Source organism: Polyodon spathula, chromosome 23 (assembly GCF_017654505.1).
Source record: "Polyodon spathula isolate WHYD16114869_AA chromosome 23, ASM1765450v1, whole genome shotgun sequence".
In the NCBI taxonomy this organism is placed as follows: Eukaryota; Metazoa; Chordata; class Actinopteri; order Acipenseriformes; family Polyodontidae; genus Polyodon; species Polyodon spathula.
Genome location: NC_054556.1, coordinates 13,190,988 through 13,217,964, shown reverse-complemented (window position 1 = coordinate 13,217,964; position 26,977 = coordinate 13,190,988). Strand labels below are relative to the sequence as shown.

Sequence of the window (26,977 nt, the reverse complement as noted above, 5' to 3'; positions counted from 1 at the left end):
GCATACTAGACGGTATTTCCAGAATTTCCCGTTAGTACACTGACGGCTTTTTTGCCTGATTCATAAAACCACAAGCGAGTCCTGTTTTACTGGCATGTTTTTGCTGGCAGATTTAAAATAATAATAATAATAATAATAATAATAATAATAATAATAATAATAATAATAATAATAATAATAATTGTATTTAAATTTGTGCCATACTTATGACAGGACAGGAAAGTTTATTTGTTGGCAGTATGGCAACAAATAAACTTGCATCAATATAACACAAAACAGATTTGGGCAGAGGTAACAGAACTTGTCAATGTTGCCTCGGTTGCAAAGCAAACCGTCTCAGACTGTCAAAAGAGATGGCAAGACTACGTGAGGTAATAATAATAAAAAATAAAAATAAAAAAAACAGCACATCTCTATAGAGCTTTTGGCACTGGCGCTGGCTATTCTGTCTGTTGTTTTAACTGCAGATGAGTATAGTACCATTCCACATGTAGCACGTACTGGATTAGGAGTAAATGACATATCTGCCAAATCCATGCAACAGCCTGGCATATGCAAGGGCTGCAGGTCATTTTTACAATCGGGGGCTGCATAGTAAAAAAAGAAAAAAAAAACATGTCACGTTTGCTTTCTGCCAAGGCACAAAAGGGATGGCGTTAATATACATCTATATGATGATAAACTTTTTAATTTGTGGTGAAAGTACTTAGTAAATTTAACCACAACTGAATAAGTAGTTCTCTGAAACTCGTTATTCAACTACAAACCCTAACTCATCCGGAAACTGCGTTGCCAATGCACTCTGGATCTTGTAGTTCAATTTGATGCAAGCGCTCACTAAAACGCAAATATATAACATGTTTTTTTTCAGTAAGAAAAAAAAAACATTTTAAAGATTAACGCACACGCCGCAGAGGTTTAAGAATGATTTTCACTTTTTACGACAAAAGTAGTCACAACAAATTCTAATGAACTACAATTACCAGAGTGCATTGCAGGCCATGCTTGTCCAACTGTGTAGCTGAGGAGGCGTGTTGTGAAACGCAGTAGTGCTTTTATTAGGTGTTGTATGTAAAAATGCATTGTTAAACATGCCTATGAAAGGAAAGTACCCCATTAGAAGGACATTAGATTACCTTCAGAAAGGGGATATTGTGTTTAAGAACACAGTGAAGATTATGACAGTCAATTACAACACACATGGGGAACTGAGCGACGGGACAAGGTCAGTGTTGTGCTGTGTGTGTTTGTGGTCGCAAACGTAGTGTGTGTGTATATATATATATATATATATATATATATATATATATATATATATATATATATATATATATATATATATATATATATATATATTAATTCTTAAGACAAAACATTATTGTGTTTGTTTCACTAGAGGCACACTAGGGTCAGAAATGTTTATATGGCCGGTTTCTAAGTTCGTGGTGGCAAAGACACTGTCAATGTCACACTGTCACTAAGCATCCAAAATAAACGAAACTGAATGAATGGTTGCGCATATGAGATTCTTCTGATCCATTCAGAAATTGGTCGACAGAACTAAACAAGCGAAATACACAGTCGGGTGAGGTGTGGCTATCAGTATTCATAATAGTATATACAGTAGTGTGCAAATGTATTAGAACACGCATTGTTTCATTTATTTGCTGTGCACGAAATCAAACCACTGTAAATGCAAAATAGACAGTGATTGTCTAATTTAATTGACGACTTTAATACACCACACATGCAATTCATTTAAAACAGTAAGAGAAAAGGAACACACAGCCACACATGGTAAATGCACGAGACTGTTTAGAAGTGGTGTAATAGGGATAATTAGAGCACACAGTTTCAATGTCACTGATTACTGACTTAATGTAAATTCTCACACCAGTTTCATGCAGGTAGGTGTATAAATGACAAATCTTGAGTTGTTCTAATAAAATTGCACACTACTGTCTATCGACAGGGGTGGCCAATTCCAGTCCTGGAGGGCTGGTGTGTCTCCTGGTTTTTATTCCAACTGTGCTCTAAAATACTTAATTAGACCAATAGTTGGTAATAATTGGTCCAATTAAGTAATTTAGGACAAAGTTGGGACACTGGCCCTCCAGAACCAGAATTGCCTACTCCAGGTCTATAATAGTTACAAAGTAAAGTTTACAAAGCTGGCTCATAACCCAAAACTTCAAAGAAGACTGGTAAGCATTTATTGCAGAATGTATTAACAAAAAAGCCCCTCCCCTTTTGTTTATGACAAAAGTATTAAATATTATTGCAAAATATTTTAGAAAGAGAACAAGCTATTGTCTATAAATTGTTTCTATTTCTTGTAAAATTAGTTTCACTAAGTTTTGAGACCAAGTTAGCAAAATTCACTTACTCACTTTGCACGATACATTTTCCATTCAGTACCACTAGTTCTCATTTCAGTATTTAATTGACTGTAGTTGTGCATCACTTCTTCATTGATGACAAGTTTATGTAGCCTTTTATTATTGCTTTATACTCAGCCATTACAGTTTGATGCAAACCAAAATGTGAACTTTATGTTACTGACAAGATGCAAGCAGTGAAGTCGTGGGCAGGATGACCAATTACTACTGCAGCTCAAGCCACAGAATCTGCTAAATCCACTAGCCTATTTAGTGTTCATGTTAATAATATGAAATGTTTTGAAATCTAGAAATAGGGATTTTAGCCTGGTTGGTGCATAGCACTTAATAGAGCCATTCATATTTTTGTATAACTGTATTGCTCGTTGTCAGGCTACACCAGGACTGGTACATATTTCCATTGGTTTCTGATGACTGTTTTCTTTTTCTTGCAGAAAGTTTGTCTTTTTCAATATTCCTCAGATCCAGTATAAAAACCCCTGGGTTCAGGTTATGATGTTTAAGAACCTGACTCCATCATCTTTTTTAAAGTTTTACCTAGGTATATGTATGTGTGTTCACTTTTCAGCTGTAACATGTTCAAAGTTTATTTTGCTTTTAAATTCAGTTAGTATAACAATTTAAAAACAGCAACATTATTAGTAGTAGGTTGCAGCAGTATACTTAAGCACTGAATACAGGGCAGATCTTGTATGAGGAGATCACTGTACAAAATAGTCGAGACTGGCTTACTCTTTAAAATCCTGTTTTGAGATAGAACTGGTATGTTTAAAAAAAAAATAAAAATATTGTATGGCCATGTCTAATATTAACACACCAACTCAATTTCTTAGATATTTTTAAATATATACACAGATCCAGACTTGTTAGTCAATTTCCTTTAGTCTGCCATAAGGTCTTTGTTACATCACTTCATAGGCCACCTGCATACAAAGTGCTTGGAGTAAATTGTGAGTAGTGAGAGTTGGTACGAGACTGACTCCTGCTGTTTAAACAAGGTAGTGCATGTGAAAGCCAAACAGCTCAAGTCATTTTCTATAGGTAGAGTGATAAGACGCTGGCAGAATAGCAACGAAGCAGTCTTTCCGCTTGCAATCACCATGCCTGTGCTTATGAACCTGCTGTAGATGTAATGTTTAATGCGGTTTGCTTATTAAATATAAATCATTGTCTTTTTTCCCCAACTTGTTTTCTGGACTGTATAGATGATGGTGATCAGGTTTTGGTGGATGCAGAAGGCAAGGACCACAAAGATATATCTCAGCATGTGAAAAAGATTCTTGGAAAAAGCGAGTAAGTTTCAGTTTTCTAAAACATGTATTGCATCACTACAGTATATTCCAGTGTGCTTGGACTGTGTGCAGAAGGTGTGTGTTTTAGAAGGGGCAGGTTTGTTTTTGCTGATGTTTTTATTCTTCAAGGGAATCTGTACTTTCAGAACGTGAATTCTGCTTGATCACTGTTTTTTGGCAACATGTATTCTTCATTTACAGAGAATCCACTTTTAAATGTAGACTAGTAATGCTCGTTACATCCAGCATCTTCTGTAACTGTACATCTCATTCTGCATCTTGTAAAGAGCTTTGTGATGGTGGTCCACTAGATAAAATACAGATTGATTGATTGATACCATATTGCATACAGATCACCTGCGTGCACATAGAGTAGTTAAAGATGTTTCTACTTTTATATGGCTCTGCGATGGAAACAGGGCAGAATTTTCCAGATCATGGGGCACACTGTTAAGCTGTAGTCATGTATCTAGCTATACTGTTTAATTATTCTGACTGTAATAAAAAAATATTGTACTGGTTGCTGTAAGATCCAAGCTGCTTTCCACCGCACTCAAGGTCTGAGAGACTAAAAAGTCCACTGGCCCAACCCTCCCAGGATGCATGTTACTGACATTGTGGTTTCTTGTTGCAGAGAGGTTCTACACGCGGAGGAGCTGGCCCGAATGGTGCACTCAAACCCGGCCAACTTCGGTCCGAAGAAGTACTGTCTGAGAGAATGTATGTGTGAAGTGGAAGACCAGGTCCCCTGTCCCGGCCTCATTCCCTTACCGAACGAGATGAGAGGCAAATACAAAGCACAGATGAAAGGCATCGAGGTCTGATCAGATGGCTTGGACTCTTGTAAATACCTTACCACCTCTTGCTTCACCTTTTTGTTATTTTTTTATTTATTTTTGTAAGAAAATTGTTATGTTGTTTGATTTTGGTGGATATTGCAACCTGTTTTCAAGTTCATAAAATATGGCCTGTTATAAAACAAAATGGGGCAGGTTTAGTTAATGTTCATTATATCTGATGGGAGAATGGTTCAGAATCCTCCTTTCCAAATCACTGAACAGTTTAGATTGGCAGAGCTGCAGCCTTTTCACTTTTGTCCCGACATATCTGCCACTCTTAAATTCAGATCTCCCCACAGCACCACAAATGTTTAATACATAAAACTAAAATATGTCTGTTTTTTCTTAAGTAAATCAGTCCTATTGAGTAAATTGTTAGTTATGCCTGGTATAAACAGAAAACACACACAAATAATCAATCTGTGAGTAAATAAAAACACAAACTACTTAGGGCCCATTTTAGAGTCATTGTGTATTCAATCTGAAACAAAAACACATTGGAAATGTGTCAAAAGTGCTCAGCCATTTAAAGTAGAGATATCAAAAACACAAGCCAAGTTTCAAGAAACCATTGGGGCAATCTTTTCCAACAGTAAGCAAATAGGCACAAGTGTAAAACCGATGGGGACCAAGGTTGCCCCAACTGTTTCTACTAACTTTGCTTAGAAGACTTGGGAGAGGCTACACAAGCGACAACGCTCTGAGAAGGATTGTTATTATTTTGTATTATGAATGTTGTTTTAATAGTGTTTATTATTAGGATTAGGGATGGACATTTCGAATAGTTTCCTATTTTTGTGTATTCGACTTCCCGAACTCTGGTTCCTTGAGCTCCCAAGAGCAAAAGGCAAATGCGTGTGTGCAACTCAAGCAGGCAGCATACAGGCCTAACTGCGATGTCTACCAGCGCCAGGCCATGGTGTAGAATCCTGTACTAGCAGAATAAACGAACGGTGTGGATTGCTACTGGCATGTATTTAACATATCTCTCTATATACACATATGTACAGTATATTAAGGATGTGCACATTTTCGGTTTTTATGAATATTACCCATAATCATAATGAAGAGATGGCAACAGCTACGATTCGGCCGTAGCAGCCACCATTTTTGAGATTGTGCTACAGGCGCCAGGTTGAGGTATGAATGACACAACGATTTTTAATAAATACGTAAATGATGGACTCCCTGAACGTTTATGAAATATTATTTCGATATTTTTTTTTTAAATGAATTAATGGTTCTTAATACTGTATTTCACTGACAGTTTATTGTGGCATTGACTTATTAAAATCTCTGAGCCGGGTTGCTTAGTAACCGGTTTAGAAATTTAAAAGTGCCGTGCAAAACTCATTCTGTTGTTTTTATATTACCGAATTTAAATATTGCACATTATACTCTTATAAAAACCCCATGCTTAGACATTTTTTTCTAAAAAAACAAAAACTAAAAACAAATTGGTATACCAGTATGTTTAATGCAAAACCCTATAAACCTTAATTTTATGCATGAATACAAAAATATCTGTAGCTCCAAATAGTTGCCTTTTATCACAGGATTTTTTTTGACAGGACTGAAGTTTAATTCCCGCGTCACTCTAATCCCTGGTGAGAAGTAAGAGGGCTGTGTGTTTAAACATTCTCTTAAATAGTGCAGTGAAAAGTAAATGGAAACGTATAACCCTCTCAAACAGTTGAAAAGGGGTTTTATTCATTTAATCGAATTATCAAAATGATCTTTAAAAAAAAAAAAAAAAAAAAAAAAAAACTGTCCTTTCAAGTTATATTTGTAAGCCTTATTATTTTATTTAAGGATAAGTTATTTTTGCACATTTGCACACTTGGCATATAATCCATTTCAGTTCCTACCATGTTTGAGCCTCCTGGCTTTCCATTTCCTCTGGGGAAAAAAAGACGAATGTGACCTCACGTGAGATGTCACGTGACACGCTATGGCTGCGTAATGTTTTAGACACGGAGGGTTGCAGAGTCAGTGGGGAGTCGATAGCAATCAAAACAGAACAGTAAGTACTCGCTAAAACGTGCACTCTGAGTGTTCGTTAGTCTGTAACATTATGCTATTAATATAGTGTTGATAATGTTTGCAACGTCCCCAAGGCTCGATCATTGGAGGATACAATTCTACAGGGTGTTGTCTGGATTTGGCATGTGTACAGTATTTTTTAAATGAACTGAAGCGGGGATATACAGACACAGTAAAAAAAAAATGTTTCTAGAACAATTGTGCTTCCTGAATTATGATATAGTGCTACATTAGCTACTGCAATGGGCAGAAAAACGTAACAAATTTATACTTAATAACCAAGCAGCAGGTTCACAAGACGCCTGAAAAACGGTAAAAACAAAACATACGATAAATATGTAAGTGTGTACATGGTGTGTGATGATGTTGGTTTAATAGCTTAGCCACTATGACAGTACAGGAAAGGTTGCGTTTTTAGGAAGGGCTCTTGTAATCAGTATAAACTAGCCCTGCAGAAATAATGACAACACATATCAGTGTTGAAGATGTAATGACATTATTTTGTCAGCTCTCTGTGTTTTGTTTTTCATTTAAAACTATAGTTATGAGTGCATGTTGGTTGTATTAATGATTAGTTTGACAGGGGGCAGATTCGTTTCAGACTCATGGTGGCCATAATCTTAACTAAGTCATCTGAAGCAAATTGGGCCATAAAATGTGCTTTAATTAAAGGGTGTCCTTTGCATTAGTGTTTGTAGCTGACAAAACACTTTCATAAATATGACTGAAGGACTCAAATGTGCAGATTCAAAAGAAAATATGACATTGCAACCCTATATTTTTATTTTAAGGCTACACAATGTAATAGAAAGCTTTCAGTTTGCTTCCAGGAAATATGTTACACGTACACATCTAGGTCATTTCACCTCAGCCATTTCTTCCTGGTCAAGCATCTTACTGGCTGCAAAGCTTTGTCAGTCATCAATGTTTTGATTTTTTTAATTTATTTATTTAATCTACTTAAGTATGTCGAGACATCCATAGGTATAGAAATCCATATGAAGCAAGTCAAATAAAATGTTTATTAACTTTTTTTGTATTAATGTTATCTAGACTCTGGAAAGTATGGAAGTCATGAAGGTCCTGGATTGCTGCTGCTGTGGTGAAGTATGATAAAGCCAGACAGCATGGCATCGCTGCACTGCCACTAGGAGTTTCATCTTCTCCAGCATTCAGTTTGTTGCATCTAGTGGTTTAGTAATCCAGTGAACATCATGGCTTCCAGCTACCCCCCTCCATTTGAGGAGCAGGAGGGGGTGAGGGAGGGTTTCCTGTGCCCACTGTGTCTGAAAGACCTGCAGTCTTTTTACCAACTCCAGTCTCACTATGAAGGTGAACATTCAGGTGAAGATAGAGATGTCAAAGGGCAACTGAAAAGTAAGTATGATAATATAATAGGCATGTTTAAATCGTTAATTACTATTGGTTTGTTAATGTGCTGTTATATTATCCCTGGTGGTGGGGGAGATAATTAAGACCCATATATATAACGTGTGTGTGTGTGTGTATATATATATATATATATATATGCGCGCAAGTGTGTGTGTGTATATATATATAACAGTAGAGTACACAATTATGAACCCACTTGTCAAATAAAAAGCCAAAGACTGCAACCATTGACTGGTCATGTAAAAATGGGTAGTGTTATTTCCTTATGTTTTATTCTAGATAAAACTTGTTTTGTCTCGGAAGATATTCTAATGCTGCCAATGCAATGGAAGATTACTCCTCGAGCCTCTATAAATGTTTTTCTGTTTGCACTGCTTTATACAGCACCCTATCCTTCACCCTATCCTTGTGGTTTCTATTCCTGTTGCACGACTGCGTGTGGAGTTTCTTTCTGAGATACATGACTGTAAAGGGGCATCATACATTCCCATCTTCTGGATTATGAATTGTGGTTGTGCAATCTGCTCTTCTTGCTCTGGGTAGTTGTAAGGTTCTTACAGTCATCTGTTTTACTTCCTTACATTCAACTCAAGTAAAGAGTACCCTGTTCCGCTTATCTTATTTAACCCTGCTAACTTTGCTGCTTGTGTGTTTTGTTGCCATATAAGCTGGCACCTAGTCTTGTATTTCTTGATCCCTGGAGAAGCCTATGAACAAAATCAGTAGCTGTCAACATGTGGAGATCAATTACTTTGTACAGTGTATTACAGCACTGCTGTTGTCACAATCTGTTTCACACATGCACTGTAAAATAAATTTCATTTGCAATCCGATTCTTGCTGTGATTCGAAGTGCATGTTGTTACTTTCTAGAGAACTTCTGCAAACATTTAAGACCTGAAGCAAATTTGTAATTTCAGCTTCCAAGCACATGTCAATCACAGGTTAACGTTTTTGTGAAACTCGGTTTATTTTACTTTTGGCTTTTGTGCAATAGTAATAAATGGCTGACAAACTTTTATTAATATCTATAGCAGAGTACCAGTGGCTCTGAGTGACACCTGGGAAATGTTTTGTTCTGTCCTGTTGCAGTCACACACGTTAAATTGAAACATGTTTCCAGTAGAATGGAACAGACAGTTCATAGCACAAGAAGCAGAGTGATTAAAACAAGAATTGTCTTCTATGTGATACACTTAATACAGTGAAAGGTAAACAATTTAACCTTGACTGATAAAAATTGATTTAAAAAAAAAAAAAAAATCAGAATTTGTGGCTATTTTTTTAATATATATATATATCTTTATAATATATATATATATTTATAAGTATTAAAAATTCAGTTTTTGATGTTTAAATCGGTGTAGACGAGACTAACAACATTAACAAAAGAAGAATCTAAACCACGTCTTTCGATTTTTCCTTTCTATTTGAGGACTTCGCCCGTCATGTGCTTATGAAGACCGAGCTGAATCCGGGAGTCATGAACGCTACGAGTCTTTATACAATGGAGGAGTGAACCCCTATATGTGGGAGCCACAAGAACTAGGTAAGACTACAGGGTCAGATTGTGTGAAATCAAAACCCCTGGCTCAATACCTGTGATGAAACTAGGTGTGTCGAGTGGGTTGCTAGGGAGTAAAACATACAGTACAGCAGATTTTACAGTTCAGAATGTAACCTCAGACAACGTGTATTCTAATTGAGGTACATAGTTTGCTCTAGGCTTGTTTTTAATTCTTCAGTGAAGCATTTTTCAGAATATTGTCCCTCCTCATTAGGCCCCCCCTGTCAATTTTTTTAATGTGTTATGTTTTTAGGAGGTATTTTTGAAAGCTGTATTTATCTTACATGTATGTTTAGGGTATGTCGAGCACTGAACCAATGCTAATTGATGTAGGAACAGTTCAATAATTGATCATTTAATGTTTGTCTGGGTTGATTAGTTCTCTTATTAATAATATTTAATTGACGTGTTAAAGATCGAGGATTTACTATGAACACACATTCACGCGCAGACACAAGGAATGTGTAATCAATAGTAGTATTTTATTAAGTACACAAATAATAAACAGAAATCAGAAAAGTCAGAAAGTTAATTTCTTAGTCTCTAAGCACCAAACACAAGTCTAAAGTTCTCACTGCACTCAGGCTGGCAGGCAGGCAATTGAAATGTGACACCGCCTATCTCCTCGCACACAAGGCATCAACTTCACCAGCAAGCAGGCTGTGACGTAGCTAGTGCCTTGCTGTCACACACACACACACACATACACACGCATACGGGTACACACCCAGCCTAACTGAAATGAGAATATATTACATTAAGATTATCAGTGGTTTATAGATTAAGTGTATACAAGTTTTTACTTCTAAATCATTTTTTCATACAATGATGTAGATACTTATAGTTACTTATCAAGTTTCACTAAAAGTTATTTCACATGCAAAGTGTGCAAACTAAATAATTAACATTTCAGTTCTATGTGAATGCGTTACAATTAATTAATTTAGTTTCATGAAAGGAAAATGCAACTGGAATTATGCTCATCAGTTCCTTCCTTTGGTCTGCTGGCTTTGAAACTCAGTCTGTTGAAATATCCAGTACAAAAACTCCTCAGCAACAAATGCTTCAATCCTACATTGGTTCAAACTCGGCAACAAAGCTTTCAATTCTCAATAGAATCAGCAAACAGCTGCAACAAAGTCTTCAGTCCGCGGTGTAGGATCCACAACAGCGCCCGCCCGCTCTGTCCTCTTCGCTGAATCTTTCAGGTACGCAAGTAGCAGGGCACAGTTTCTTTTGGATACTGTGGTTTTAGGTGTACAGCAGACCCAGACTGGTTTGTCTGATAACAGTCTCTGTAAGTTTTCCGGCAGTCCAGCATCCGGACCTCGGTCTCGTTGCTTGTGGTCGTTGACTCGCTTGCAGCTTGCTTTCTCGTCATGGGTCAGTATCAGGCAGAGTCCCGTCTCGGGTCCAGTTTTAGGCGGAGACCTGGAGTTGCAGCTTTGCTTAGCAGAGTGACAGCACCTTGTTTAGCATTCGATGTCAAACGTCAATCGGTCTGTTAATCGTCGCCAGCTATTAGTCTGGTCGACGCAGACCACAGTGGAGTACCCAAGCCTTTCGGTCTCGTGCCAGGCACATCCAATTCCGTCCCATTTCTTGTCGGAGCTGGTCTCTCCACCGAGTGGCTGGACGACCGAGCGGTCTTTTGATGTCGAGTGGCAGCCATTCAGTCCATCGGCTGTCGGTCCTCCTTGCCAGGTGGCCGGCCCAGCGCTTCTTCGACTTGTCAGCCAACTCGACCGCGTCCTTGACCTTGGTCATCTGCCGCATCTGCTCGTTGCTGATCCGGTCCATCCGCTTGACGCCAACCATCCGGTGCTCGATCGCCCGTTCGGTGACGGCCAGTTTCAGCCGGTCGTCCGCAGTCAGCGACCATGTCTGCGCCGTAAAGCATCGCTGGCAGCACGGTGCTGTTGAACAATTCGGCGCGCCGGGTCATGTTATTGCCCATGTTGTTGACCACCTTGGCGATGGAGGCGTAGCTGATCCAGACGGCCTTCCATCTGCGCGCTAGCTCGCGGCTGTTCTTGTGCTCCATCGTCAGTTATTGGCCCAGATAGATGTAGCTGTTGACCTGTTCGATTTGGTTCTGGCCGATGTGAATGGTGTTGTCGGTGACCTGTGCGTTTCGCATCCACTTGGTCTTGGCCATGTTGATCTTGAGGCCGACTGTGGCACCGGCCTGGTTGAGTTCAGTCAGTCGCTGCTGCACGTCGGCCACCGAGCTGCCGATCAGCATGATATCATCGGCAAAGCGCAGGTGGTTGAGCCATCGGCCGTTGATCTTGATGCCGGTGTTGTCCCAGTTGAGCTGGCGGAATACATGCTCCAGGCAGGCGGTGAAAAAGCTTGGGCGATATCGGGTCACCCTGCTTGACCCCACGGCCGACTGATGCGCAGTGGTCGGTCGAATAGGTTGATGTCGGTGGTGCAGGCACTGTTCAATTCCTGCAAGAGGGCTATATACTCGTTACCGATGCCCTGTTGTTGGAGTGCGAGTAGCACAGTGTTCATCTCGGCTGTGTCAAAGGCCTTTTCGTAGTCGACGAAGGCAAACACCAAGGGGGTCTTGTACTCGCGGCTCTTTTCCAGCAGTTGGTTCAGCACAGGGATGTGGTCCATGGTGCTGTAGCCGGCCCTGAAGCCGGATTGTTCGGGTGGCTGTTGTTCGTCTAACTGCTTGGCTAGTCGGTTGAGCAGCACCTTGGTGAAGATCTTGTAAGTGGTGCACAGGAGCCAGATGGGCCGGTAGTTGCTGAGCTGCTCGCGGTCGCCCTTCTTATACAGCAGCACTGTCCTGGCCGTCTTCCACTGGTCCGGGATCTTTCTTTGCGCAAAGTAGCGACTGCAAAGGGCTGGCCAAGGCTGCCTATAACGTCTGTACGCCCTCCTTGAACAGCTCGATGTCGATGCCGTCCAGCCCGGGCGCTTGGTCCTTCTCGGTCTTCTCGATCGCGTATTGGACCTCGCTGATAAGCACCGGCGGAATGGCTGGCAGTGTGTCGTGTTGCAGGTCGGGCGGGTTGACTGGGACTTTGCTAGCGAAGAGGTCGCAGTAGAAGCGGCTGCATTCGGCCTCGATGCCCGATCGGGATCTGGTCGTCCACCCGTCGGCTGTCTTCAATGCCGGAATCTGGCCGCGTTTCTGCTGCATCAGCCGTCTGCACTTCTTCAGGCTCTTTCGCTCTTCGGCGGCTGCTAGCAGGCGCTTGTTCTTGTACTGCTCCAGGTCGGTTTTGAGCCGCGCCCGGATCAGCTTATAGAGTAGGCCATACTCGACGTGGTCTGCGCCGTCTGCCCGCATTTGCCGCCTTTTCTGAAGAAGGGCTTTGGTGTTGTCCGATATTCGGTTGGCTCGGTTGTTGGTGCTCGGCTTTGCAGCTGCATCGCGTGCTGACCGGAGCTTGTTCGCGAATTGGTCGTAGTCGTTGGTGATGTCGTCGTCGGTCTGCGACCAGTTGGTGTTGTTGACGATGTGCCTGAAGACGGTCGGGTCGGTGGTGGACTGTCGCTGTGTCTTGTTGCTGGCTGCCAATGCGCGCTTCTCCACCCTGGCGTCGATGGCCAGTTCGGCCCTGAGCAGTCGGTGGTCGCTGCCAGTGCAGAACGCCTTCCCGATGACCGAGACGTCCTGGAGGATGTGGCGGTGGCTGCAGAGGATGTAGTCGATCTCATTCTTGGTCGCCCCATTGGGCGACAGCCACGTCCAGCGGCGGCCGAGGCGCTTCTGGAAGAAGCTGTTGCCGATGTAGAGCCGGTTGGACTCGGCCATTGCTGCCAGCCGCTCGCCCCGTTCGTTCCGGTCGTCACTGCCGGACGGGCCAATGAACTGCTCATTGTCCAGCCCCCGGCCCACCTTGACGTTGAAGTCGCCCATCAGGATGTGGTATGTGGCTCGATGGGCGATGGCCGCTTCGACAGCCTCGTAGAACAGCTCAATGTCGTCGTCGTCTGCGGCTGCCGTTAGCGTGTAGGCCTGCATGACGCGGATGGTGGTCTTGTTGGGCAGCAGCAGTGTGAGCACACCGACTCGAGAGTTGGTCAGGTCGACCTCGTCTATGAAAGGTGCCCATCGCTTGGAGACGATGAAACCGACGCCGCCGACAGTCCTGTTCCCCTCGCCGGCGCCTAGAGCGACTGTCGACCCGTCTTCCCAGCGCACGTGCAGCGGTTCTCGACGCCTCGTCTCGCACAAGCCGAGGATGTCGCACCTGATGTTGGCCTTTTTGGCGATGATGGTTGCCAGGTCGGTTTCCCTCGACATGGTCCTGGCGTTGAAGGTGGCGATGTCGAGGTTGGTGATCCGTTTCCGTGGTCGGTTTTCTGAAGACGGCCTACTACCTGAGATTCTTAGCAGCCCCTCGTCCTTGGCCTGATCGCTCTGCCGCCGTAGAACGGGCGCAGGGACGTGCAGGGTACTGGGGCCCATTTGTTTCGCTGTCGTAGCTGATGCTTGACCGGCCCTTGGCTTGCTGGGCCTCTAGGACCGGTATCTCCCTATTTAGCTGGGTGTCTAGCTCCTTCTCAGCCTGGTTGGACCTGCTGGAGATTGTTCCCTGCTGTACATTGCCGGCAGACACCCAGGGCCACCCCTCCGCCACATTGAGGCATAGGGTAGGATTTGGAGGGGTGGAGCGCAAAATGTTTTGTTTTGCTTGGATGTTTATAGTCTTTTTACTCTGCTGAGTAGCCACTTTCATGAGATCATTTGTATGTCTTGCCTTTTTAACCTTTGTTTGTTTCCTTTCGTCCAGCAGCTTGTTGTAGTTGGGATTTTTTCACATCTATATTTTATGTCTTCCTTGCACCAAACCACTTGTGTTTGCAGTTTTGCGGTCTCTTCACTGTCCTTTCAGCCTCACCCAGTCCAGATTCCAACCTCCTAACCCTCCTATCCCAGTTCAGTATTCATGCCAGGAACCACAGCAGTGTGGTTTTTTCCTAAGACACAGCAGTTTAATTACTTAGTCCGGTTATATCATTAATAGACGTTAAGGTATTAATATCATGTTCAGGGAATATGTCCCTGTCACAGTAGATGGCTGAAGTGGGCAGCGTCAGAACCAGGAAGAAATGAAATACACAAAGACAGAACAGATGAAATGAAATGATGATGGCGCTTGCTTGCGCCGGTTTATTTTAAATAAAAGGTTTAAACAGGAAAACAGAAACACGGCACTTTATGCCAAAATAAGAGACAAACAAAAACGGACTAGACTTAACAAAACGGTGCACAGACAGACACACTGACAAACACGGTGAGTTTCTAAATAAACAAGTATTGTGCTGGTCCCACCAGCACACAATAGCAATTGTTGTAAATAGTTTATCCTCCTCTCTCTCCCATTCTCCACTCACCGAACACCCAACCGCGAGTATGTGAAAACGTGCATCTATATATACTGTTGTGCTGGGATTCAATTACTAATTAATTATTCACTTGAATCCCAGCACATGAATTAATTATGTGCAACCTCATGCTCACATATTAACTACTTTAAATGTACGTGAAGTGATGTACAATCCCGTGTTACAGACCTGTTTATAACCCGTGTACCAATGACAATACACCAACATATCACACACAACATATAACAGATAATATACACAGGGGCGGGCACTTTGTCAGAGTCCCACATTGAGAAAGTTATGTCTACTTCTAGCACATTATTTTACTGTGTAAAAAAAATAAAAAAATAAATCCATTACATTAGTCACGGTTGGGCAGAATGACTGCCTTCCCACCTCTAGACCAGCTAGCTTTCTATCAAGACATGCATAGCTGCAAAAAACTAGCTTCCTTAATGCCAACATTTGCTGCTACCAGCTGTGCATTGTACAAATTCATACACACAGGCTGTTAAATATTACTTTTAATATGACCTTTTCATTTTGCTATGTATTGTCTGTTAGTGCAGGCATTGTGATCATTACAACTAAACTAAATCTTACATATCTAGGTGCAACAAGAAGCCACCTGGAGTATTTCAAGAAACACAGAGCCGCCAGGATTGATCACTACGTTATTGAAGTTAATAAATTAATAATCAGGTTAGAGAAGGTAAGTGGGAAAAGAAACCGAGGAGGTGGTGAGGTGCTGTGTTAATGTACCTTAGAATTGACCCCAGACAGTAGGATTTTGCAAATAAATAAAATGACAAATAGAAAAGATCAGGTGTTTGAATTTGGAGTGCAAAGAGCTGAAGACAGTTTTATTGATTAGTTTTCATCTCTTTAAGGAAGGTGGAATGACACCTAAGTGTTTGCTGGTCTCACTAAAGCAGCATTCATGCTAATGAGTATTTAAACCTAAGTGGCTCCACTGAGTTTCGTTCTGAAGTTAATCTTTAAATGACAGTATACTGCCAACTTTCTGCATATGCTGTTGAGCACAACTTTATCACTGTTCCTTATTCCTTTCTCAGACTGCACTGGATCACTCCATGCATGCTGTATCTTTGAAACAGGGTGGACTAAAATTTAATACTTCTGTGGATTTAAAATAACTGAGTGGAATAGTCAGTTTGTTATGTTGCAGCTCAAAGTTGGGTATTTAATTTTACTTAAAGGTTTACTGACATATACATAACCAGTTTATGCAGTTTTATTTTTTAAAATACCACAAAGAAAGGTAGGCAATGGTAGTTCCTGAATTGTAGCTTTCATTTCAGTGAACGGTCTCTTTTGAAATCCTAAAATAATATACCTTGAACCCTGGATGAATTTGTATGTACCCGATAATCCCTGATCCTTATTACACTGTGTTTTATTTATGTATTGCTAACTTCATTTTCTGTGTGAGGCATGTTAAATTCATATGTCTGTGTCCCAGTGATACAACTACATGCAAATGTTGTCATTCCATTCTGTCTGAGAAAGAAAAAAAGGAAATGATATATAATGCAGAACCGAAACTTAGTGTGCCCCTTATGGTTCTAAAAAACAAAACTGTTGTTAAGTTGAAAAGTGGTAACATTCAGCAGGTTTTTGTTTTAGCTAGACAAGCACTAACTTGGATGTGACTGTTCTGCAGCATCACGTTGTGCTTTCTATAAATGGTACTAGTGTTTAATAATTTGGCCATTACTATGGTTTTGTTTTTTGTTCTTCTGAAAAAAAATCGGGCTGGGTAGCTGATCGACCCCTTAGTCCTAAAGCGTACCCACGGATCCATTTACATATCCATGGTTCAATGACATAAGTCAACCTTTTTCAAGGCAATGTCTTGTTCAGGTATGAATCAATAATTTGTCATTCTGTCTTTTCTCCCCATATGTGTTTATTGATCTAGCTCTGAATAGGGATCCCTTTTATTAGCTTAAAAGCAATTTGATTAAAAAAAAATCTTGTCTTTCATTTATCAGCTGACATCATTTGAAAGAACAAACACAGATGCTGCTAAAATAAGAGGTGGGTAAGAGTTTGGTTTATTTTTGAGAATGTAATGCATTAGCACAAAGGTAGCGTAAAACTAAGAGATTTGTTTTTTTTCTTCAAGCAATTGAAAAGTCTGTTGTATCATGGGTAAATGATCAAGACGTGCCATTCTGTCCAGACTGTGGAAATAAATTTAACATTCGAAACAGACGCCACCACTGCCGCCTCTGTGGATCGATCATGTGCAAGAAGTGTATGGCGTTTATTACCCTTCCATTAGCATGTAAGTAGCCACCTCATTTTACCAGCCACATTTATCCTCAGTTCAGCAGTATGCACATAATTCTCTACACTAAGATAGTTGGATCTATTCTAATATCTAAATAGTTACAGATTGCCTTTAAAGTTACCATCCGAATATCCTGGTATTTTACTGCGTATCGAATTTTGATGAACCTTGCTAAGAAACTCCAGGGGGATATGGAGGGCATACATTTCTACCTAGTCTATCTTGAAAACAACTGGCCAGTTATGATATCCTGAACTTCTTAGCACACGTTATTTAGAATATCAGAATCTGGGGGTATATGTCGAGAGCCTCTTTTTAACATTTTCCAGTTATGTGTTACTGCAAACCAGGATTCAATCCCAAAACCTATTGTTTTATTTATTTCAAATTCTTCTATCCCCCCCTAAATTCTTCTATATGTTTTAATTGTTTTTCTTTTGATGCCTGTAAAACTAGGGCTGTCAGTTAAGCCTCCAAATAGCAGTCGATTAATTGGGCACACAATCGAATCCTTTGACTAAATATCGATCAGTTTACCGCTTACGTACATTTTCACTCCATTCCTCCCCACCCCCACCCCCAACCTACAGCAAGTTAACATACTACAGGGGTGCAAAATATTTATTCCAAACAGATTACAATATTTTGGAATGTAATCTATATAAACTAGACACAAGTTTATGGAAACCGTTTAATTTTAATTCAGTGACAGCTGCAGCATCTTGCATTGCATCTCGCTAATACTGTACCATCTAACCTTCACCATTTGTGGAACACACAATGCGAAAATCCCTGCTTAAAATATCATCATCATCATCATCATAGTACAAATAAATTGATTTATTTATAAATTGAATTATTTATGTTGATGTATATAATGAGGAATGGAATCGATTGAAAAATAGATTTTCGATGTAATCATGGCAGCCCTAGTTTATACATGCTTAAACTTTTGGCACGCTGAGCAATCTGGGAAATATGCATTCCAGTCCCTAAGGGTGTGTGTTACATCTTGCCAACAATTGCTGTAAAAGATCAGAGTACAAGTTTTTTTTTTTCTCGAGTCAAGATCAGAAGTCTGTCATGTCATAACCTTGTGTGGTAGGATATTACGTTTTTGGGTGCGGATAAGAGCTTCAAAGACAGCCCCGCAATACCTCAGAGAGTTATTTAGCAAAGTTGCATTTTTTGGGGGCTAAAACCTTCTGACCACATATCTTCCGCAACTAGTAGTCATTGGGAAATAACTAGAATGTATGGACCAGCGATCCATCATTTGAGCAATTTTTGAATCAGCAAGCATGTATAACATTTCTTCTAATATACTGCATATAAATTGCTAGACACAGGGAGGAGGGGTAATAAAATAAAGGCTATAGGATACACTTTTGTAGGGGTTAGTTCACAAGTGCTTTCATGTCAAATAAATGTTTCATGTCCTACAATCTCCAATCTGACTTCATTCTGTAGTACAGACTTTGCTAAGATTTATTCCTTGTGAATAATATCATTATATATATTTTGCTAAAATAGCTTGTGGAATCAGGGCTTTTTGGCTGCTCGTGGTAGCCTAACACACTATGTTCTGCTAGATTGTTGTTATTTACTTGTGGAAACTGGGACCCTTGTTTTTTAATTTGTACACCCATTTTTGTTTTCTACTCTTAGATAAACTGACTAGTGCCACTAAAGAGGCCATGTCCTTTCTGGGCAGCCCCAGCCTGTCTCCCAGCAGCAGTGTGCAGGGCTCCCGGCGTGGCAGCATCAGCAGTATGAGCAGCGTCAGCTCCGTCCTGGACGAGAAGGATGATGAGCGCATCCGCTGCTGCCGCCACTGCATGGGCACGCTGCACAAACGAGAGCAGCAGATGGACGAGAAGGATTACGCTCCGGAGATCGTCAAGTTCTACGAGGTGCCATCATAAGTTACAGGAAACGGTTTTGTTTTACTGCAGATATGTCAACCTGTAGGGCCTACTTCTAATAGACTTGGTTACTGTATTGACTGTACTTTTGAAAAACACTGTTTGGCCCATTCAGTGACACAATCAATGAAATATGTAATTCCACAAGGCTAAAATCTTCAGAACAGTGCTTTTCAGTAAGCATATTAATGACCCGCTTCACTGCCAACTTGTTTTAATCTCTTGTGTCACATCTGTATTTTATATCCATTCTTTTTCTATTTGCTGTTTAGATGGATGGTGTTTTATTAGTATAAAGGTGGTCCTGTATAGTAAAGTATTTGATAACTCTGAATACCTCTTACTTTACCACTCACCTCACCTCACCCTCTGATTGAGTGTTTGAAGTTATGGGTGTGAAAATGACTTTAGTCCACTGGAGGAGTTGTGTGTCTGGACATTAAACCAAGACATGTCTGCACTGAAAGTGTTTCATACACTGGGGTTTACACCTTACATATTCCTGAATCTATCCCATAGGACAGATTTCAACCTCCAGTGCATTAAAGTGTAGATTTTAAAAATAGCTTTAAAGTAGCTATAGGGTAATAAAATGAAGTGCTTATAGTTTTACTTTATTCATTTATGATAGTGTTTCTATGTTGCATATAAACATTTAGGGCCCTATTACAATTACAGTTTACAGCATGGAATACAAATATTTTACCAGTATGAATCTAACAAGAACCATCATTTAAGTGCTTCTTCATGCATCTACAGCTGCACTTTCTTGCTAGTTTTACACTGTTAAAATTGGCTTTTTGTCATACTTCATACCAGTATTGTGGTAATTTTCAGTCACTATTTATTCAATTAACCTGCAATAGTTTTAAACATACAGATTCTGGAAACATTGCACACATTAAAATTACACTCATGAAAATGTGTACCTAAAATCAGTACTAGAGAATGAAGAATGATGTATTATTAAAATATTTCAGCCAATTTAATTCAATACAATATTCTCTCTTCAGGCTAATTTTGAGTTTCAAATACAGTTGTCAGACTAGCATTATGACTTTAGTGATGTGTTTTTTTTTTTTTTTTTCATTTCTGGTGCAGTCTTTACCAGATTTGATTGGAGGTGTGTGTGGTTTATAGTCAGAGTTCAATTGAGGTTCTTAGTTCTTGCCTGTTTTGATGCCCCGCCCTTATGCTTTGAAAAGAGAAAGGAGTCTCTCTCTCTCTTTCTCTCAATATTTAATGTTTTTTTTATTGATATGCTGATTTATCACTTTTTTCTAGAAACTCCGGATGTGTATGGAAAAGGTGGATCAGAAGGCTCCTGATTACATAAAAATGGCTGAATCATTAAAGTAAGCATAAACGCATACTATATGTATATGTACTAATAAATCCACAGAAAACCAAGGAGGTTGGTATGATGATGGAAGTTGAGAACATGTTCTGTATTGGATTGATTATTACCTCTTAAGAATTCTCTTAATGTGTTTGTTAGGGTGTAAGCATCTATGTTTACAGTAAGCTAACATTGAGCAGCTGACAAGGGTGAATAATTAATCTCTGTTTGCTTTTGGTATTGTGTGGAAGCATATAGAGACAGAATGCAATTCCAGTCCATTTCTTAAGTGAAGGCATTGCAGGTGGTGTCCAGTAACAAATGACAGTATCAGTGCCACATTGTTTAACCTTTGACATCAATGATACAGTTATTTTTCACATATCCAATGCACTTTATATTTACCAGCGATTCCATTACAAACGATAGATTTCCCTTTCTTTACACCCCTGTTGATGCTTTGTTTTTGTTAATAAAAACTTGCTTTCTAGTTAACATTTTTTGTAATCAATTCCCAGCCTATATTACTGTTCATCTGGCAGTTTGAGTCGTACCATTCCCTTGAGTCATAATAGCAAATGTTATGAACGAGAGGAGGCCCATTGATGCACATTCAAAGTGTTTAATGCATGCTTTCAGCTCTTAAAAGATCCCAGAGAATTGGTAGCAGAAACATAGTTTGACAAACCATTTCATACACCCATCACTCTGTGTAAAGAAGGGCTCTGAATCTTCTTAATGTGTCCTATGGATGTAGTCTGTGCGCTAAGGTTAAAATGAGGGTGAACTCTTTAGAATTAAATCAGTAAATAAATGAATAAATAAAACTGTTTGGCTCTAAATAGCCCAGAGTTATTTGTCTGTCTGGCATGGATTGATTAAAGAAATAAATAAATACTTGTTTTAGAAAATAAAACTTCAATTGCTGTCATGAAGAAAACTAAACATATTTAAATATTTTTGTACTAATTCCAGTGCAGGGATATCAAGATATTTAGTGAACAAGACATATGATTAGAGTAGAAGAAAACACACCCAGCCCATCACTACAGAGGTAGCTTATTCTTTAACATAGTTTATAACATTTGAATAGTGGACAATTATCCATTCAGGGATAGCAGGATATTGAGTAAGCAAGCAACAGCACAAACATGCCCAGGTTTTGTCCCCTATAACCCCTGTTGACCTCTCCAGATCAATGGAAAATGAAGTCATCTTTGTGAAGAGTGTTTAGTCAGTGCTGCCTGTCCCTGTTCAGTTTTACATATGATATGCCTGACTGGCAGGTGCTTCCAAAAAACAAGACTAAACATGTTTCTCATAGAAGCAACTGTTTAGGGTGCAAAAGGGTCAATTTTATATTTATTGGAGATCATGTTTTGGATAATTCAGCAGTAATTACAAGTGGTCAGCACACAATGTATAATCCAACTTAATCATATTGTGCATGTGATGTTAAAATGTCCTCTAAACTTTACTATGATTATGCTGCAAGAATAAAAGAAAACTATTCAATGTAACTCTTCTCTGGGTCATTGTTGCCCTATAGAGGGATTAGCTTTGATTCTTGTTATTCCTTTCAGTGCTGGAGAGTCTACCTATAATTTAGCGCATGCTAACGGTCTCAGACTGGAAGTCCAGAAGTATTATGAATTAATTGATGCACTAAGGTAGGCAACATAATGTCTAATGTTATAATATTAATTGTTTACTACTTTATGAAGCATGCTATATATTGCAGCTTTAACCACTCTAAACCCTGGTGAGAGAAAATGTTTTTCTCGTTCTGCACTTTATAGAAAACTAAATCAATGAAGTATCCAATAATCTAACATTAGTTCACATCATTCTGACTCTCATGATGTCAGGCAGAACTATTATTCCGATTTAACCCTATTTATATTTGGATCATGGACTAGTTCAAGATCATTATGACCTGGTAAACCTTGTTCAAATGGTACATTTACCATTTCTCACTAAACAGACCTGAAGAGAAGTAAAGTTGAAAGGATAGAAAAGTTTGTAGGTCTGCCCATCAACACTGTAGTGTAGTGGCAGTATTAAGTAACAAGTCAAGTTCACAGCCTTTGATTTGTCCATGATCTGAAATGTAAACGGGTTTAAACCAAATATTTTGTTCATCCAAGATATAGAAGCCAAAATATTGGAAACCATAAACATGGAGGGAAATATTAAATATTCATGTGTGTGTATAATTTGTAAAATCTTTTGTGACCTGACCGTACATGACTGAGTGAGGGAAGTATATATCAACAACCAGTATTCATCCGGGCTACCATAGATATATCTTTTGCTGTGTGTGGTTATTTGTTTTCCCATAGGAAAGTGACCTTGGTTTTTGGCAGTGAAGTCCACCAGTGTGTAACCTCCAAATGTAGTGCGCTAACACAAAGAGCTCAAGAATAGGTGACCCCTGAAATTCAGATCTCAGCTGCTGCACAAAACCTCTTTCTAGCATTGTCATTTGAACACACATAATAATACAACATATTGTAATGTTTTAGCTGTACGAATCTCTGGGAAAGAAAATGTACTCCAGTTTCTAGTAATTTTTTTTATTTTTTTTTTTAAATTTTATTTCCTCCACATAGTAAGAAGATCCTTATGTTGGGTATGAATGAAGAGCCTAAACCACATCCCAAAACCCAGCAGTTACAGCGGATGATCAGATATACAGCAACACTATTTGTACAGGTTAGAATTATGAACTGAAAAACAAAAATCATTCCATGTCAAATCAACACACTTCAAATGGATCAAGAGAGATCTGTAAACGTGCAAAATGTCATATTCCTACCATTAACCTTGTGATATTGGCCATCTCCAATCACAATATTGTATGTTTATGTTTAACCTGTAAAAGTGTGTTTTTAGCATTGGCCATGCAACACAGGGTTCTCTCTCTGGATGAAACAGTCAAGTTATTATCACGTGGATCAAGAATTCATGAAGATGTAGCTATTCCACCTCACTTACAGCAACTCCTTCCAAATAGAGAGCTGAGAAATTCAAGTGCCACAAAACTATAAGCAATGCAGAAACAAAATGTAGCAAAAATAATACCAGAAAACAACTTTAGAGCATTATTTCTTTATTTGTATTTATCAACTACAGTTTGAGTTTGATCTTCCATTTTACAGTAAGTTTGAAGTAAAATCTATACTTGACATTGTGTTTTTGTAATGTAGGAGAAACTCCTTGGATTGATGTCTCTACCAACAAAAGAAAAATATGAAGAGATGAAAGAAAAAAGGAAGCAAGACCAGGAGAGAAAGCTACAACTGGAGAAACAGGTAAAGAAAGACACCTCTCCCATAAATGAGCTAGTGAAGATAGAATCCGTGGCAAAAGTCAGTTTTCTGTTCAGATTTGTTTTAAAAACAAATGCCCACACCCAGAATGATGATTTGTAGTCTGTTGGCATTATATCTGATTATTTTGCTGGGGAGTGTCCTAAAGATTGCAGAAGAGAATTATGTATCATTGTAATTGTGATTACACTGCTCCAGCAAGTATATAGCTGAAGCCACTTTGTATATAAACAAGCAAAGGTGAGACCGAGATGGAGATGAAGTGTAATTACTCGAGTGTAGGTGTCTATGTACAGTTTTCGTCCTAATTTATCTTGGATGCCCATCCAACCACCTCCTTAAACTATGAGTTATCACAAAACAATCTGGTCATTTGCATTTTCTTTTCTTACTCCCCCCTTCTGTCACAATAAAACAAGCTGTTAAATACTTGCTTGTAAATCCAAATTTTCTTTTTTGTTAGGCTCTTCAAGAGGCACAGAGCAGGAGCACAGAGGAAAAACCAAGAGACCAGTTGCATGTAGCTGCCAGTACTAATGGTGAAGCTGCACAAATGCAAAAGTCCTCCATGATTAAAGCAGGTGGCTGGCTGCCTTCTTCCGGTGCACCACGCAACTGGGAGAACTCAGACCCTCTCCTCCAGCAGATAGACAACATTCAATCATTCATCCAACAGGCGAGAGAAGCCAACAGGGTGGATGAAGTGAACATGTTGGAAGAGAACCTCCGACAGCTGCAGGATGAGTATGACCAACAACAAACTCTTCTAGCGATGGAGCTTTCCAAAAGAGCAGCTGAAGAGGAAGCCGTGCAGGAAGAGCAGCTGCAGATCCTTCACGAAAGAGAGTGGGAGCGAGAGCAGCAGAAGAAAACAACATCGCAGCACTCTCAAACACATTCTTCACATTCCCGGGATGTAAAGTCCGTCCAGGAAGGCGTTTACGGAAAGCCGACTTTGGCTGTGGGAACTTCAGACTCCACCCAAAACAAGATTAGCCCCTTATCAAAAACACAGTACTTGAGAGTTTCCCAGCCCTGGCCCAATCAAGAGAATCTGTCTTCCTTACACCAATGCGAATGTGAACCACAGCTTGGAGCCAATGCAGAACAACATAAGAAACCTACTTCTTCTTTAAATCCTTTTGAAGATGCATCTACACCACTGGAGGATGATCCCTCAAATCCCTTCCATGAAGAAATGTCAAAATCAAGAAGAGATCTTTCAAATGGCAAAAAGGACAATAACCCGTTTGAAGAAGAGGTTGAAGACTCCAGTGCTGTCGCATCAAACCCATTTGAAGATTATGGAAATCCTTTCACTGAGCCCAGTCAAAGTGCTGCTAAACCATTCACTGAGACGGCATCAACTAACCCTTTTGACATGGATGAGGGTGCTGTCGATGAAAATATCATTGAAGAGGAACTGCTCCTTCAGCAGATAGACAACATCAGAGCTTACATCTTTGATGCCAAACTCAGTGGACGCATAGATGAGGTGGAACTGCTTTCTGAGAACCTACGAGAACTGCAACGCACTTTGCAAGAACAGAAGCAGAAAAGACGTTGACTTGTTGGAAGGCTAATGGTGTAGAGCTCTGTTCTCCTGATACGTGGTTAATATGTGGCTTTACCTATCTGTTGAAATAGTGGGAGCTCTTCAATTCGTATGTGTCTGGCAAAGCAAAAAACCAACAGCAAAAACACTCATTTTGTGTAACTTTGGTTTAATATCCAATAGATAATATGATCACACAGGACAAGGACTAGTTTGATCAAACAATCCTGCCCAAATTATAAACAAGAAATAGCCCACTAGAAATAAGATGCACCACCTTAATGGAGAATGTATTAAATGATTTTGTTTTTGGAGGGGGTTGCTTCTCAAATAGCCTTTAAAGTATTGGTTAAAGTGTAAATACCTTAATTACATTTTGGTCCTCAAATACTGTGTTTTTCCTTTTCTGTGTTAAGGTGCTTTGACTGAGTTCAGGTGCTGTCCTTTAGTTATAGTTGTATGGATGTATGTAAATCAGGCTAAATTAACTAAAGTATTTTCACAATAGTTGGTGAAACCTGATCCAAAGTGGCAGACTTCGATAAAGACTGATCTAGCGTATGTTGCATATAACTGTCAGGCAACTAGAACAGCTGTTGAACTCAGGTGAAAACACCTTTTATACAGATTTTCAAATAAACAGTGTTTGAGTAATTGTAATGAGAGTCTGTCAGAACGAATGCAAACACCATAAAAAAAAAAAAAAACTTTTAAATATACTTTTTGAAGCAACATATTTTTATCAGGTGTAACTGCATTTCAAGATATTTCAACACGTCTTACATTTTTATCACAAATTGTTTCCTAAATTTAAGCAGACCCGCCCCTCCATTTTTTTTTTTTTGCTTTCTGAACTGTCCTGATTTACTGGGAAAACCAGTGCAGAACAAGAGGTGTTGCACGATTGTTTAAAATGATTTTTAGTATTGTTACCACTCGTTATATACTTGTATAGTCGTTGGTTGCTAGAGGTATTATTGCCTTAATATTATGTTTAAACAAATAGATTATTACAGCACATTTTCGGAGGTGAATTCCAGCATTTCAATCACTGCATTTTTACCAGGATGACATTAAATCTTGTCTCTTTTTATGATGTACTGGTAATCATTTAGCAGAAATGAATCTGGTCTACCCAATGAACTCCACAAAAGACCTCATTTTATTTTGTGTATAATGTTGCATGATGTAATCGAACACAGATTTTTTTTCTTTTTAACATGAAAACATTCACCTGTAATGTACAGATGTTGCCAAACGTTTAGCATCACCTACAATAGTAGGATTGAGACATCATGTAATCAAAGAAAATAAAAATATTATTGCAAGTCTTCCGGAAGCCATAATAGTAGTACAATATTTCATGTTAGATTTTGAAATGTCAGATTTTTCATTTGTCAGTTTTTTGTTATGTAATATGAACATCTACAAAGCAGTTTGTAATTCAGTATGTTAACATAACTTTATTCAGAAGGTTTCATTTGGCTTTATGATGCAAAATGTGTTCACTATATAGGGTGATGCAAAACTTTTGGACACATCTGTGTAACATGACATTTTCACACAGCTGTTTTTGACCGACTCGGGTAAGGACGATTCACGGTCTGTAAAACAGTTGTTGGA

At 39.5% G+C, this 26,977-nt stretch overlaps 2 protein-coding genes across 2 annotated transcripts; both read left to right on the top strand.

Moving 5' to 3' along the window:
- The first annotated feature begins 1,008 nt into the window (after positions 1 to 1,008).
- Positions 1,009 to 5,719, top strand: LOC121298478 (28S ribosomal protein S25, mitochondrial-like). Its single transcript, XM_041225605.1, has 4 exons — positions 1,009 to 1,225; positions 2,834 to 2,940; positions 3,605 to 3,692; positions 4,326 to 5,719. Exons 1-4 carry the CDS (start codon positions 1,092 to 1,094, stop codon positions 4,513 to 4,515), a joined length of 519 nt encoding a protein of 172 aa, XP_041081539.1. The 5' UTR covers positions 1,009 to 1,091; the 3' UTR covers positions 4,516 to 5,719.
- Positions 5,720 to 7,787: 2,068 nt separating this feature from the next.
- Positions 7,788 to 26,693, top strand: LOC121298411 (rabenosyn-5-like). Its single transcript, XM_041225537.1, has 11 exons — positions 7,788 to 7,950; positions 9,400 to 9,513; positions 15,498 to 15,598; positions 16,902 to 16,947; positions 17,036 to 17,197; positions 18,872 to 19,116; positions 20,413 to 20,483; positions 22,051 to 22,137; positions 23,080 to 23,182; positions 23,677 to 23,781; positions 24,263 to 26,693. The coding sequence occupies exons 1-11, from the start codon at positions 7,788 to 7,790 to the stop codon at positions 25,364 to 25,366; spliced, it is 2,301 nt and encodes a 766-aa protein (XP_041081471.1). The 3' UTR covers positions 25,367 to 26,693.
- Positions 26,694 to 26,977: the final 284 nt, after the last annotated feature.